General features: G+C 40.7%; 1 protein-coding gene across 19 annotated transcripts in view; it reads right to left on the minus strand.

Annotated features, from left to right (window-relative positions):
* LOC122789306 (calcium/calmodulin-dependent protein kinase type II subunit gamma) overlaps positions 1-16,734 on the minus strand; it is a 2,351,533-nt gene that overhangs the window by 289,971 nt on the left and 2,044,828 nt on the right. For 11 of the 19 annotated variants that reach the window (XM_044056632.1, XM_044056627.1, XM_044056630.1 and 8 more), the window contains one exon: positions 10,903-10,935. The exons of the other annotated variants lie outside the window; for them this stretch is intronic. In XM_044056632.1, coding sequence (XP_043912567.1) covers positions 10,903-10,935 — 33 coding nt within the window. The remainder of the gene's footprint in view (positions 1-10,902; positions 10,936-16,734) is intronic. 19 annotated transcript variants of the gene reach the window in all.

Raw genomic sequence — 16,734 nt, forward strand, 5'->3', positions numbered from 1 at the left:
GGTTTATATTTAAGCTGGTGAGCTTATCTATACTGCCCGAGTGGGGTATTGTATCGAAGGCTTTTGCGAGGTCCAGGTAGGCTGTGTGGACCACCTTCCCCTCAATGGCCTTGGTGACTGTTTCAAAGAAGTCAACCAGGTTTAAGAGGCAGGATCTGGCCTTAACAAAGCCGAACTGGGTAGGATCCAGTGTCTGTAGGTCCCCAATATCTTTACTTATGAAGTCCATGATGATCCTTCCCATAGCTTTGCAGACCAAGCTAGTCAGGCTTATGGGGCGATAGTTTCCAGGGTCCATTGAGCCACCACCTTTGTGGAGAGGGACCACTGTTGCTATACACCACTCTTTGGGTACATATCCTGTAGTAAGGCTGAGATTGAACAGTAGTTTTAAGTTTGGGTTTAGCTCTTCTTGGTGTTTATGTAGGACACAGCCCGGAACACCTGGTCCCATTGATGCTGTGTTTTTTGCTTTGGAGAGGGCGGCTCTTACCTGAGCATCTGAGATGTCAGGGGGGCAGCACTCTGCTGGGATAGATATTTGCCCTTTTGGTGGGGGGGGGGAGTTTGTGCTGAACCTGTCAGCTAGGATGTTGGCAATGTATGTGGTTTGGTGTATTTTTTGTCATTTTGGACTAATTCTGAGCATATCTGGGAATTCCCACCCAGGTTCCTAACATAACTAAAAAAAGCCCTGTGATTATCCTTGGTGTCCTGTGCAATTTTTCTCTCGAAGCTGGCCTTAGACGATTTTATGAGTGCCCGTAGTTTTTTGCCAACACTGATCAGAGATGCCTTCCCTTTTTGGGATTTTGCTCTTATCATGTAGTAGCTTCCTCCTTCTATTGTATAGTTTGTTTATGGCTGGGGTCCACCAGACAGGACGTCTGCCTTTGGAGGACTGGGTCTTGGTTTTATTTGGGATTGCATGATCCATGCATTCCTGAAGGTGTTCATAGAATGCATTTATAAAGGATTCTGTGGTCTGGGCCATATTTTCCACAGGGCCGGGGGCTTTGAAGGATTCCACCTCGGTTTTGAGGAGTGTGAAATTTGCTTTAGAGAAGTTTTTCACTGTGGTTTTCTGGGCAGGGGTTGGGGTTGGGATGTGAATATCCAGTGAGATTAGTTTATGGTCTGATCTTACCAGTGAGGGATACACTTCTGGTCTGGAGCATAGAGTCCCCATGTTGGTGATGATCAGGTCCAGTATGTTTTCCCCTCTTGTGGGAGTGGTAACAAGTTGTTCCATAACATTTGAGTTTATGAATTCTAGGAACTTTTGGGCTAGGGTGTTGGAGCTAGAGTAATGCTCCCAGTCTATGTTTGAGTAGTTGAAGTCACCCAATATAATGGTGTTTGGAGAGACCTTCATATTTTTCAGTGTTCTCAGGAAGGCCGAGTGGGGTTCCTGGGTTTGGGAGGGTGGTCTGTAGCAGGCTATAAACTGAAAGGCAGTTTTACCCACTGTTAGTTGCACATGGATAGTCTCTGATGCTTCGTGCTGTGCCACCAACCTGGAGGTGTGGGTATCTTTGATGAATATTGATACTCCCCCTCCTTTTGTGGTTCGGTCCAAGTTTTGGGGCTGAAAAGCATGGTATGAGGTATAACCTGGTAGTGCTGGGTTGCTCTCGGGAGCCCTGAACCAGGTTTCTGTTAATGCACAGATATCGATGTTCTCCATGCTAAGGAGAGTTTCAAGTGCATGCATCTTGAGGTTTAGACTTCTGGCGTTGAGTAGCATTACTCTTAGTTTCTTATCCCTTGTGATACCTATGGAGGTGGGTTTGTCTTTTGAGCCTTGCCTAAAAAAGGCACTATGGGGGTAGCAAGAGCCTTTGCCAATATCCGAAAGTCCAGGGGTGACAGGTGCAAGCCGTCCCTAGCGAAGCATCGTGGCTTGTCGAGCATATCATCCAAGGCTGACAGGCATTGGATCCCCTTTGAATGACACCAATACTTAAGCCAATTGTTGAAATTGATCATCTTGTCTTCATATTGTGGCATCATTCTTGGTGAGGGTAAGATGCTACTCAAGGTCAGGGTCATACCGGCCTGGGCTACATGCTCAAAGAGCTCCTCTATGTCTCTTTTCATGCAGTCCAGGGAGGTACGTGTCTCAGGTCATTCACACCAGTATGGACAATGACTGAGTCATATTTGTACTTGCCTTGGAGTGACCTGAGTGCTTGTGTTATATGGCGGATCCTAGCGCCCTACAGGCTGCTCACCGTGACCTTCTCCTTGTTCAGCCTGGTGAGCGGGACGTCAGTGTGCCTGACGATAGAGTCACCTATTACAAGTGTATCAGGTGTGTTGTTTAGCCTTAAGGGCTGTGACTGTTCGGCACACTGGCTTTGTGAGCTATGTGTTGCACGTGTTTTGTTTTGGGGTAGCGGTTGCTTGGGTGTCTGCTTTGGAGGTCTCTGCTGCTTAGGCAGAATTTTATTTAGAGCCTCCGAGTATGTTTTTGTGTGTTTACGTGTTTGGTTTGCTGTCGTGGTAGGTCTATGTGAGACTGGAATTGTAGTGAGTGTGGTTTCCTTCTTCTGACTGGTTACGCCAGTACTGAGTTGAGAGAGCTTAGCCTCCAGTTTGGCTATATGGTTGCATCTCTCACATGTATTGGAATTTGTTGGGAGGAGGAGAGGGTTGTCTGTGTACATGAGGCAGCTGTAACATTGCCTCAAGATTCCCAGATTCACCAGCTGGACCGGAGAGGAGATTGACAACTGACCTTTGGACATGCTAGAATAGTATTGGGAATTCCTTTATAATTGAAAACAAGGGCCAATGGGGAACAAGGTACTCAAGGGGAGTTTGTGAGGGTGTAGTGCTTTTAATTTTTTAGTGCTGACTTATGTAATTGCTTTAGTGAGCAAGTGCCAGGTAACCTACGTGCAATGTGTTACAGGTAACTTAAATACAAAAACGACAGTGTGTGTGTGTGTGTCTGTGTCTGTGTGTGTGTGTGTGTGTGTGTGTGTGTGTGTGTGTGTGTGTGTGTGTGTGTGTGTGTGTAAACAACTTCATACATTCTCACAGGCAAGCCCAAAACAGTTAGACACTAAAAATAAAACAAACACCAGAACCATATTAACCTTTCATATTATATGTCAGGAAACAATGAGCCCCATAAAAGTAGGTAGAGCATCTCATTTTACATGTGACAGACTGGAAAAAGGTCTGTAATAAAGCTTTCATACTTGGCTCCAAGGAATATGAGCCCCATAGATGTAGATAAAGCCTCTCATTTTGTGCGTGTTGCAAAACAGACTAATAAAGTCTGGTGATATCTTTATAAAACCAGGCATTTTCAATTATCCAAGTGGAAACCACTCTATTAGATGGACCTGATGAAGCACAGGAGAAAGTAATTTCTAAAATATAGTTCTACAGTTGTAGCTCATAGTATGTTACCATACTTTGTTTGTTAATAGTTAAAAATAAAAATAAAACCTCACAGGTCTTGCAGGGATTTTCAAATAATGGACTAAATTCTAAGCTTTCGGATTGGCTCCTTGTTTTTCTATCTCCCAGGTTTTCCATCAAATAGCTCATGGAACTTCCCACCATTGTCTGTGACTGCCTTTAAATAACTGACCTGCTGATTGTAACGTATTAGAACAAGAACACTCATCCATCTAACAGCTTAACTAAATAAGCTACTGAAAACTTCAACAAGCTTGTCTATTCTTCCACAAGGAGGGTTTCACAGAGAGAGTCAGTCTCCTAGATATGCTAGCTAAAGTAATTTTATCTGGACTAATCCTTTATATTCTGTTTCTTGTTAGCCCTCTCACCCTGTGGGTCACAGGTGGGATACCAGACATCACTTGAGTCCTCTGAAATACTTCTGTTTTCCCTTTATAAGAGAAGCTAAGTACTTAGTCCAAAATTGCAACCATACTTCCTTTGAAAAGGAATAAAGGGCTTAGACACTTATTCCCCCATGTATTGTAACCAAGATGGACTCCAGGGCCTGTGTTCTAGGAATAATGGATCTCACAGCATTCAATGCCCCACTTACCCATCATCATATGTAGATCTTACATCTGATGGTTTGCTCCCACTGTCTGAGGAATCATATCATCATTCTGTATTAGATTTGTGTTTCAGATCCTTGCTGCTGGTTTAAATATGGATTAGGCCTCACTTTGGGTACTTTTTTCCAGAACAGTCTTTCATGTTCATTAGCAATCTATTATGAGTGCCCTTTGATCCATTGCTGATGGAGCCCATTGGAGAAGAATCTTCACATCAGTGTTATTGAGCATAGAGTGATGTTTCTTCCCTTACTGTCTGTGAAGACTGTTGTGAAGCTCAATGGTGGTCTTGCGAATTCAGATAATTGGGAATTAATATGGTAGCTGCTCAAAAGACAGAGCTGCACTACTGAACCTCACATTAAAACAGTTAATGTCTGGAAATGGGACATCATCTGGGCCCTAGTTCTTAATGAGGTCCATACATTAGGGGTATTAGATGACTTAGCAGACCCCTTGAGTTACAGACCAAGACCCCTCTTGGGAGTTTTGGTTTCATCTTAACAGTAGTCAGGTAATCTTACAAAAGTAGGATATTCCAAAAACTGAACTATTTTCCAACCTTGAAGAATGAAGCTTAGTTAATTCTCTCTCTCTCTCCAGAGTGGTATGTGAGAAGACACAGTCTTAGTGGACTATGGTGCACTTGCCTCTGTGAATTCTTCTGATCCCTAACTTCCTTGTAGAAAGAACAAGTGTTGTTCTTTTTACCCTATGGGGGTCCAGAAGAGATGTTCCAGGCCATGTAAAACCTGGCCTTTTCAAAAGTACTTTTTTTATCCACTGAAGGCTCTGTCAGTGTGATAAGTCAGTGTCATCCATGTAAAAGCTTGGTTGCTCCTTCAATTTTCCCATATCAACCATCAAATCTCAGTCTTTGTAGCCTTAGACGATTGTCAGAATACCCTCTGCTTTTGCAGTAGGTCTCCTTCAAACCTAAAAGATATGTTTTTCTTTCCAAGTCCAATGAGCCCCAATTTTGCCTCACTGCCTCAGGCATATGTTGGCTCTAGACCCTAGTGTCTTTGTAGTCAGCCATCTTGGCATATTATGAGCTGATGAAAGGAAGTTTGCTAGCCCAGGATAAGAAAGCTGACTCTTCTAGGAGCAGACTGAAAATTCTTTGTTCCAGGACAGAAAGGTTGAGGGAGTTGACCGAAGTCTTTGACCATGATGAGTTCAGACATCTGATAAGGGACTGTGCCAGAAAAGAAAATTCTGGATATGGCTCTAACCAAGATGGAAGGGATCAGATATGCTCAGATGAAGGTGCTGTTAGCTACCAACAACATGCCACTATATGCTTGCAGAGTGATAGAAAGAGCAAACGAGGATGCATATTATGATACAGGATTTTAGCAGACTGGATTACAATGGACCTTAGAAAAGGATCAAAGATGTATTTAACTGACTGGGGTCAAACTGATGGAGTAAATACGCAATTGGGAGAGGCCGGAGATGCAGAACTCAGCAAGTACAATGCTTTGAGGAATAAGCAGAAGGGAGGAGAAGGCACATGTGGCTATGGAAGGAAGTGAGGCTACTGAGTAGGGTAAAGACAGGACATACAGGAGGTGAAAGAGAGGAACCTGGTGAAGAGGTGGCGAAGGCACAGTACAAGGAAGCAAAAACATATGGGTAACAAAGTGAAATGAACTCTCTCAAAAGGTGGAATAATCTTTAGGTGTATAACAGAAAGAAAGAAAAGATTTGACCAATCCCAGAGAAGGAGATCACAGAACCCTGCTCTCAGAAGTGAAAACAGAGGGAAGAAAACTCTGTGGAACCATAGTAATGCACAGATGCATACTTTTTACGACCTACCCTCTTTTTACAATGTTGAAGTATAAACTGAATGGCAATGGGATTACAATGGGCACAATACATATTCCCTCAGACATGCCTCACCACAAGATGTCCTTTTGATGCCGTGGCTGTACAGGAACCCAAGCTACTCACTCATTTTCTTCTCTTGTAGCTCATCTGAGATTATGAATGTTAAGCACACTTGGGTTGAGAGATGCATAGCTGAACACCCTGCCCCAATATCACTGGGCCACTGTAAGTGCCCCTTTAAGTAAAACTTGTAGCCATGGCCACACAAAATCCACATTATGTGCCAGACAGCAGTAAAGGCTGTTGCCGCCTATCTTTGTAATTCTGTCGCATGAACTCTCATTTGCTGGATATGATATTTACCTATCTGCCAAACTAGAGTGGCAGCCAGTTTTCAACATTATGCCCATGAAGACCACAGGGGATCAGAATGTTGGAAATATACAGTTGAGCAGATGACAACAGATCTAAGGGGGTCTATATTAGATGGTCAAAGTTCCATAACTCCGAACACCTAATGGTCGAACCATTAAGTTCAAAGTTACAGAACTTCGACTATGCAAAAAAACAAAAATACACAACGTACAAAATAATAACTTTCTGTAAGCAGGGGGGGCAAGCCCCCCCCCACCTCTCACACCCCCTGCTACTTAAATATACCAACTCCGAGATTGCACCACATTGAAGTGAATGGAAACATCCGCTTACGGATATTTCCATTCAAATGCTCAAACATTTACAAATTCGAACATATGGTCTCGACCATATGTGGTTCGAACTTGTAAAAGTTTGACTATGTAAATGGAACTCCTCTAAGGTGGGCTCAGCATAAACTGATGAAAGACATTCTGCAGCAGGGAAGAAACAAGATATCACGTACTTTCTCTTTGTCTAGATACAAGAGAACATCTTACTGTACCTTATGCCTGTAACACAGGAAGAAAATAAAACTAAAAAATAAAAATACAGTGATGCATAATACCTAAGCAGGGGGTATTACTTTTTCATGCAGAGGGCATGAAAACTCCTGGAAGTCACCTATGACTAGGATTAGCCTTTTAAAAAGAAATTTATGACACTAGTACCAGAAATCAACCAGAAAACCTACACTGAGACTGCAATATATGCTATCACTATAAATAAAATGATTAACATGTAAAGCAAACTTTATGTTATTACCAAGGGCTCCCTTTACAGATATCTTCCAGAAAGTCTGCTGCAATGAACTTCACTGTTTCTAACAGAATAACACTGAAACTTTAATAGAGTACCAGATTAACTACTGTATTATTAAAGAAGGAAAACTTTAAATCCATTTAATCAGTCTGTTTAAGGTTGTGGTTGACTTTATCAAGGGAAAATGATTTAAATAATCCCAGCTACTTAGATTTTCCTTGAATCCTAAAATTCAGGAATGTGCCGGGCAGGTTTAACTGCTATGTCTAATGTGTTTGCTGAATAAAACAGAGTGCAGATCATTTCAGACACAAAGACAAGCGTTCAGGCATGATCACACTGAGTTTACATATCAAAATAAAATAAGAGAAATCCCTTAAGATTAGTCTTCTGATGTATAACAGATTGGTCTCATCGACAGCGTTTAGTCAGTGGTTCTTCAGTGAGACTGATCCCTGATCATGACAAGAAGGGATGGAACACAGTGCAGCATTATGTCACAGAGTTTGTTATGACAAAGGATGGTACTGCTGTTATGGATTAATTCATCTGACATCTAGGAGTCAGTGGCAATCAAACAGAAATTACTTTTGTGTGTTCTCACCCACAGAAAATGAAACAAATCTGCACACATTTAAGTGAAGTGTCATGGCTCCTCTTCTTAGGCAGATGACATAATAGAGCTGACCCACTGCTGACTGAATGGTCAGATTAGAATACATAAAAAAGAGGAAGATCTTGAGGAGCAGTTGTAGATGGGACCATCTCTGGCTGTAGTAAAGGATCATGGTCATTTCTTTTTAGTTACATACCACAATGCTGAAAATATGACTTCAATATTTACAGACAGTGGAAAATGACACTATGCCAACATTAAGGTAACAGGGCATGATGCGATAATCAAGCTGGGAGCTATTCCTGTCACAGTCAATCAAGACATCATCCCTAGCACAGCCTATGCCACAGAAAATTTAAGCAAGAAAAATGAAAAACACAATGGGTCAAGGAGATGGGGGTCTTCAGCAGGTGGTAGCAGCAGTACTTCACAGTTTGACAGGTCATTTTTCTAGGACATAAACCAGCCTTATTAAAAAATAAAATGGGGTCAGTACAGAAAACACTGGCACATACACATTACTAATGCCACCAGCACAAACACCCTTTGGACTCCCAGATGACCTACAGCCAACCACAATAAGCCTGAAGAGATATCACCAAGAACAGTTCATATAGCAAAGTCACAGACACGTACCAGGCATATTCTGACAAAGGTCTCTCATGAATCCCTAGATTCTTGACAGAGATGGCATATAACATAAGACGCTTATCTCACACTGAAGTTTCATTGCAACAAAATTCATATTATCTACAGAGTGGCCTGGATGAAGCTTTTAAAGACACAAGATCCTGCGCTGTTTTCCAGTTCCATGTTGACAAATATCACCTGGTGGTCTTTGTTCCATCTAGTAGACAATGCAGGTTCATAGGTTGGTACTAAGCTATCAGCCTAGGGCCTATACAAGCCTAGCCATAACAATTCCCTGGCTATTTCTTCCCACACTATTTACTTCCCTGGACCCCTGAAATATACATCTTCAAACTGTAATGCTCTTTCCAGTGGTGAGAATCAAATCTTGCACCTTGCGTTTGAAAGGCATACATTTTATCCACTGTGCCACTTGGCCTTTCAGGTCAACACAAAAAAAAAAAATAGAGAGGTACCTGAAAGACAAAAGGCTGGGATTCATACAGATTACCACAAAGTGTACACTTTCTGAATTCAAGAACTGCCCTACTACAATGATTGTACTGTCTTATTCACTCAGAACGGTTACACTAGGTGTACACTTTGCGGTAACCTTTATGAAGCATCTATATCATATGATCGCATTGTAATAATGTCTAATGGCTACGATATCGAAAATGCCATTCAGCAAAACTGTTCTTGTGGGGGGGTGCCCCCCACACCCACCCGCTAATTATATATACCAACTCAGAGATCACACTACTTTGAGGAAAGGGCAAATTTTTCGATCATCACTGTACCACAATCTCACAAAAAACATTTTGCTGAACGGCATTTTCGACATTGTAGCCGTTCGATATTTTGATAATGTGACAATGTGATACAGATCCTTTATGAATCTGGCCTTAAGCATTTACAGTTGAAAAGTGTTATTCACACAATATAATATTCTGTAGAAAGTTTAAGGCTGCTTAATGAACTAAAGCAATCATAATATGGTCTTTCAATCATCTGTAATTTTTTTTCACTTATTTTAAAACTCTGAACTGGAAGAAGACTGCAGTCATCATTTATAAACTAACTGCTGTTCAGAACTGTGATTAACTGTTCAGTACAGTTTTTCAAGTGCACATGGAGAACACACACACATGCAATTCATGTACTTACATACATTTACCAAAATTCTACTTAGTCGAACGACAAAATGACGTTGCCGAAAATTTACTTTATCGGACACCCAGATCACCGTAATTCAACCCTGAGAAACTAAACTCATGACCAACAACACTTTAAAAAGAAACCAAAGCAAATCAAACCCACCCAAGTGGGGGGCTTTGCCCCACCTAACTAAATATACCAACTCCGAGATCGCACCACACTGGAGAAAAGGGCAAGGTTCACTATGGTGGCCAAGTGGTTAGTTTCCGGGAGTTAAATTACAGTGATTGGAGTTGTAGATTAAACTCAATTTTTGGCAATATTGTCTCTTCGTTTTGTAGTCTGATTAAGTGGGAATTCAGGAAATGGAAGTAGACCCATATATATATATATATATATATATATATATATATATATATATATATATATATATATATATATATATATATATATATATGTGTGTGTGTGTGTGTATAAATATACACACACATACGCAAATACATATACTGGAATTAGCAACGATACCTACTACTGATATGGGCAGCCCTAAAGTACGGACTGACAGATTGAAAGTTTGCAGAAGGACCAGTTGCCTGGAAGTTTACTCTTACCAGTTTGGGCTATGTTAAGAATGATTAATGAAGGTGGTCATAATTAAATCTGTTTAACTGAGTTACAATACTATAGAAGCATACATGTGTAGCTACAACATAATGTGCTTCTGGGACTGCTTCACCTACATAAATTACTTCCTACCTTTAACAACATGGAAATTAAAGCAAATGACATGCACTTTCCTCTTTGACCTGTTCTACGACAGAGTATTGTTTAACTGGGATACTTTCAACTGATGAACTGGAATGCAAAAATGCAGACAAGACTATATAATAAAAAAAATTCACATAGAGTTATCACATTCCTAGAGTTTATGCATGAAAATATTGCATTGCAGAAATGCAGCATGTTGCAGCAGGCTTGAAAAGTCACAGTGCTTTGGCAGCAATGGTTCTACAGCCATAACTTAACAGTGAAGCTATCAAAAAGCTCCAAAATGTTAGTCTTTACCATAAGATTATTACCGATGCCTACAGCATAACTTAGAGAAAATAATAGTGTCAAAACTGCCTAACAACACTTTGCTGAGTACACACACATTAGAAGATTAATGTCAAACACATCACAAATCACAAGCGTATTACAAGGGGAGTAGTTTTGTGAGTGAAAAAGTCTCCATTTCTGTCTGGACACCCAACCTTGAAGCCAGCCTAGTGAATGGGAGTGCATGGCAAATGTGCTTATGGCTTGGTGATCACACAAAAGAGAGAGAAAGAGAAATGCAGGATGACAAGGAAAGAAAGACAGAGAGACACAGTGGCATGTAAGCAAATGGAGATGGCAGATGGGGGCTATCTGTGGAAGTTTACTGCAGATCCTCACCATTAAATGGACACTGGAGCCCGACTTCCTTTTCTGAATGGACCAGTAAGAAAGAAAGGAGAAAAAAAGAATTTAAAAATAAAGACATGGACACACAAAAGAAATCAAAGAAATGTATTAAAAAGATACTGGTGCTGGTTAGAGGGTCAGAAAGAGATCTACAACTTCTGAAAAAGGACAAATGGAACACTGAGCGAACTGCAATCCAAAACTAGAAACAAATCAAATTAAAAAGAAGACAAAGCCAGACAAAGGCCTATACTTCAGAACAGGCACATCAAGGAAACTTCTTTTCTTTTTTTCCCCTCATTTGATGCTAGTTTATTAAAAAAAAAAAAAAAAAAAAAAACAGACAGGTATGATATACTGTCAGTTATGAAAGTTACCAGAAACTTGTACATGTGCTTTCTTATAGACCAATGCAAGACAAATTCTTTTTTTTTTTTATTTTTTTTTTATATTGAAATGTTAACTGTGCCAAAAGACATTCAGGGTAAAAGGCACCAGGTTTCAAGCCCCATTTAGATATAAGCTGCATTCACTGTTCAACTCAGTGTTAATAAAATAAAACATGCTGAGCACACTAGCATAAATACAAGAACAGCAGCTTTCTATGAAAGCATTTACAAGGTGCTTGGTCATTCCATCAAGAAAGGATGTCATCCTCCGTAGAGCAACATATTACATTCTTCAGACTTTCAGACCAACATGGAAATTATGCTGGAGTTAGACCTCCTTAGCAGTGTGGACAATAAAGCCACATTCATAGGAACTGCAAACAACCACTTAAGCACACAGAAGCAAAATGAGACAAAGTGCAGCTGAGTTAATGCCCTCACCCTAACTGTTGATGTTTGAGGGAAATCACCATTGTAGTAGTTTTCACAATTAGGACTTCCATCAAAAAAGGACTGATGTCTGACCTGACTTCCAATATTTAGCATCCTTCCTTAATAGGCCAATGGGGAAGGCACTCCCACCTAGATGTCAGCATGCCTTTTGTATAAGAGGGGCATCCACCCCGGTCATCTTTGGTTCTTTCATGTCACAGCAGTCGCCATTTTCCTGTGGATGATCCACAGCATGGACTGCTCAGGTGATGGAAGAAGGATCACACTGATATATGGCAGCTCAAGAAGCACAGACCCTAAAGCTGCACCTCCAGGTTCTAGGTTGACCTGAGTCCTTCTGTGGAGAAGGGACTAAATTTATCCTAAAAGAGGCCCAGAATCTTGAGTTGATGCTCCTGAGCAAAATTTTCTGATTTACTTTTTTTTTTTTCGGATTTGTTTTTCAAGAAGCAAAAAGGTCTACTTCTGGCACAACCAACCAGGGGACCAGATCCAGAAAGACTTCACTGAGTAGCACCCATTCATGAGGATCTGCCACTTTTATGTTCAGCTGACCTGCATCAAACTATAGAATTTTCCTACAAGAGATATAAAATGCCCTGGTAGTGATTTGTAAGTGGTCAACAGCCAACTAGCACAAGAGTTTTGATCAAAAGCCCCTTATTTGTTGATGAAACACATTACTGTGGAGTTGCCTGCAAGGGTCTGGAGAATCCCTTGCTTCCAAATCTGCTTCAAGTCCTTGATGACAAGTATTACTGCCATAATTTCCTTTACACTAACATGCTTTTCTCTCCATTCTTTGTCACAAACCCTGTGGATTCTTAGATCCTCTTAGTAGGCTTCCCTGGTGGAGTCTGTGGTAAGTATCTTGATGTCTATGCCTAGCTTGTTTTAGACTCCATGTTTAAGTTTCATATTATATCCATCATAGGAAGCTATTTTCTTTTCTTCTTTATCAACTGTCACCACTTCTCCTCATTCACTGTCTACTGAACTCACCTTAGCCTCCTCAGATTCAATCCAATCCATATATGGGGCCAGTGAGGAGATTGAGGACACTGGTGCAGCATCATACTGCTACCAGGGAGTGTGCCCTAACTCATACCTCTCCCCAAAGGCAGCCTTGCCAACTCAATGACTGCTGCCCTTAAGGTGTGCATGCATGCTTCGAACCTCCTAAGTGGCTTACCACTTAAGCAGCAATTAGATGACTAGCTTCACACTCTGCTTTCTGTGGTGTGTTTAGGATGCCTCCCTCCCTCCAGGAGGGGTAAGCCATCTCATATCCCCCTCCTGAAGCCCCCTCTAGTGTCTGTGCCACTAATCAAACATGGGTCTTTTTGTGCACAGATACAGGGTAGGAGTAAGATGGGATGCTGCAAACACTGAGAATGGATGCACCATCTGTTGCTGTGATATACCTGGTTTCCTCATGTGTAGCCTTGTTAGAGGAACTACTAGGAATGAGAAGGCCATGTAATCCAGTATCATGACCAATTTGCTTGCAGTTATCTGTTTTTGCTGTGACACAGAAGTGAAGTAACTGGTCAGGAACAGGACATTTTCTCAAGGGAAGAAGGCCATCTCATAAATCTTGTCCAGATGGGCACCTTTCAACAAGGTTCATCTCGTGGGAAATCATTGTGCCTTTGGTAGGTTCATAGAGACTCCTAAGTCTTGGAAGCAGACCAGGGAAAATTGCAGTGCCCTCTGCACCTCTTCTAAAGCTAGTACCTAAATCAGCCAGTTAACGAAATATAGGTAAATGTGGACGCTCTTGGTGCTGCAGAAGGCATTTACTGCAGCTAAGTACTTTATGAAGTGGAAAGTGAAACTCCCGGCTTCTGATCTAAGGTAATGCCTGTCTTGCCTGCCAACGTGTATGAAAAGGTAAGCATCTTTCATGTTCATAGTCGCCATGAGAGGTAGTGGAAAAAGAAGAGGCAGAACAGCTTACAAGGTCAGCATCATGATCTTTGTTAATTTAGAAACTTGTTTAATCTTAATGTATGCAAGATGGACCACCATAGCCTGCTCCTTTTTGGAGCTATTTTTTAGTAATCTCTCTATGGCATCTTGCCACTTACAATATTGCACCAGGGGTTGAATTAAGTGTCTTTTCTCCTTGGGTACTGGCTGGATACTTGAGAACTTTGGCTTCTCTAAGAAATGAAGCTGTATCCCTAAGCCAGGATTTTTGCGAATGCTTTTTGTTTAAATTTATTCCACTCTTCTTCAAAAATGTCAAGGCAGCTCCCCTATTCTTTGGTTGCTGACTACAGCAGGACACTGATTTGGGGGGTGGGCTGTGATGAGATTTAGTGGGTAAATGGAGGGAGAAGAGTGTGCAAGTCATACTTATTCCCCATTTATGCCTTAACTCAGATTATTAGCTGGAAAGTCATTATATATCATTAAATAATTCTGGAAGTAGTGATAGTGTGGTAATGTCAGAAAGCTTGTTTAAGTAGGCATTGGGAGTCAGGGGCTGTGAAAGCCCCGTATCACAACTCAAGAGCACTTTTCAGCTAACTTTTGCCTTTTCATCAGGGATTCCACAGAAGACCTGGCCAACACCAAATGGCAGTACTGGGCAAGGCATCCAAATTTTTCTTGGTGATGTAGTCTTGGAGAGATGTAGCTCTCCATTTTATGGTCGTCTTACTGAACAGAGCACAGTGGGGTCAAGAGCTGACATTGAGTCCCAATCCCAAGACAAAATACATGATAAATATGAGAATCTCTGTGTGCAATTTGTTTTTGACAGTTAATGCAATTGTTACTTAGTAACCACTGATATCTGGTGCCCTTGATATCTGCAAAATCACAACTATAATCATACAGAACAAGATACAACAAGATAACCATCAATATGTTCATGAACAGCAGAGACCAACAACTAAAGATGGAGCTGCTGGTTGACTCTAATAGTGCAGAAATGTTGATATTCAGGTGAAAGAAGGTCTCATCTGATGAAGGGGAGGAAGGGTGCTAAGCTATTGGCATCAGAGTGAACATCAGGCCTTCTATGGCAGAAGTCCTAAATGTGAAGTGTACTGCAAAAGTGAATCATATAATGAATATCAGTTTTACTCTGACCCTGAGAAGCACAACATGAACTAACAGGCAGAGACATTACACTCAGAATTTCATGATGATTCATGGGCAGTTCATTGGATAAGGTTTCTGCCTCACAAATCGTAGCTTCAGCTTCAAGCCTGACTTTTAGTTACTGTTTGCAAGAAGTGTGCATGTTATTCTTGCATCTGACTGCATTTTGCTCTCAGTATTTCTCCACATACACTTAACTTTCATTATCCTTCTGACTTGAGTCAGAGCTGGGAATATTTGTAAGGGATCTGTTCACTTACCTTTCTAATAAACCATGAAAAAGAAAAAAAAAATTCAACAGCATGCTTTGACAAACTTGTGGTAAAATTATCTAAACCTGCAACAGCCCAAGACTCACTCAAACAGTACAAGTGCCATCACCCAAATCATCTACTAAACTGCTAACAATGGAGATGAAAAATCATACAATTATGGCCAAAAATGCTTCGAATGAGGTTGTACAAAAATATGGTGGAGACCTCTGAGATTCTGACCTGGAGCCGTATTTCCTTCCACACCCTTATGCACAAAGCATACCAAAATTCAACAATGGATTTTATTAGCCCCGAGACATGTTTCTATCCTGTATTCTAACTAACCTTAAATATCAAACCTAATGGCAGTCAGTAGTGAAATAATAACCAACACTCTGTTAGCTTATATGCCTTTGTTTTGTTTTGCTATGTTGACCACATCAACAGTTTGGCGGATACTCAAAGAAATGCAACTGGTCTTTCATTCACTTTTCTGGTCCAGATCAATGAACATTTTCATTACATTGTAACTTGAGTTGCATTATTTTTTTCACAGTGCTACTGGAAGAAAAAGTAGGAATCTAAAGAGAAGTCATCTAAATATACCTCAGCAGCATATCAAACATAAGGCTGGATGATGATAAATCACATTCCAGGGTCAGGAAAATAAGTTTACTGCCGTAACTCATAATCTGAACTATTCTCATATTGGAAAAGCCAAACTGATGACAGAGGACTGATTTTTGGTAATCATGTTACATAACTTTGAATCTACCACCCTTTACCCAGCATCCTGTTCTGCAAGACCCATGATGTACCACAAGTCCCCGAGTGAAATGACAGACACATGCACAGATCCATTTTGTACAGTGTTGTCAATACAGCTTTAACAGACAGGAGTAAAGAAAATGGTGGGGGAGGGGTCTGCTTTATCTTTTTTTAAATCACCTGTGAGAAAAATGTTCCAAATATCTATTACTCATTCTGCTAAATAATACTTCTTCATCTCTCCCAAAAGCTACCCACCCAATATTCCAAATAAAATTTGCTACAGGGAATAAACATTAGGTAACTTGTGTAACTCTCCCTGTATCCACTGGAGGATTCATAGTCACAAAGGAAATGCTTCTGTAACCCATCTAAAGAACACTGATGATATTGCTTAAGGTAAATTATTCACTCCAGCTGACAAAGAATATTTATATAATGAACAATAAAATGGGCAAAACATTTTCATTAATGCTGATTAAACAGGCATCTTTAGGAATTTCCTGCTGCAGACTAATTGTCTGTACAGTAGCAGCTTGTTTACTTGCACTTGGGAGAGTGCCATAAGAAATCCGAGAAGGCACCTTGTTTCAAAACGGAAAGCTGAATTTACACTTGAATACTAGTAAAAAAAATCTGCATTTTTATGCAGCTAGACCCACATTTTAGCCATCTATTAGGTTTACTGCTCCTTATGAAAAAGGTGAGAGCTATATAAGAAAGGCTTAAACACGAACACCATTTGAAATGTCAGAACTCTCTACAGCGAGCCCTGAAATGTGGAAACCGAATGGCCAAAAAACAAACTGTATACTAAGTCTGAGATCCCATTTCTCAGAATATTC

Source organism: Protopterus annectens, chromosome 14.part0 (genome assembly GCF_019279795.1).
Source record: "Protopterus annectens isolate FY-2018-M chromosome 14.part0, PAN1.0, whole genome shotgun sequence".
Classification (NCBI taxonomy): domain Eukaryota; kingdom Metazoa; phylum Chordata; order Ceratodontiformes; family Protopteridae; genus Protopterus; species Protopterus annectens.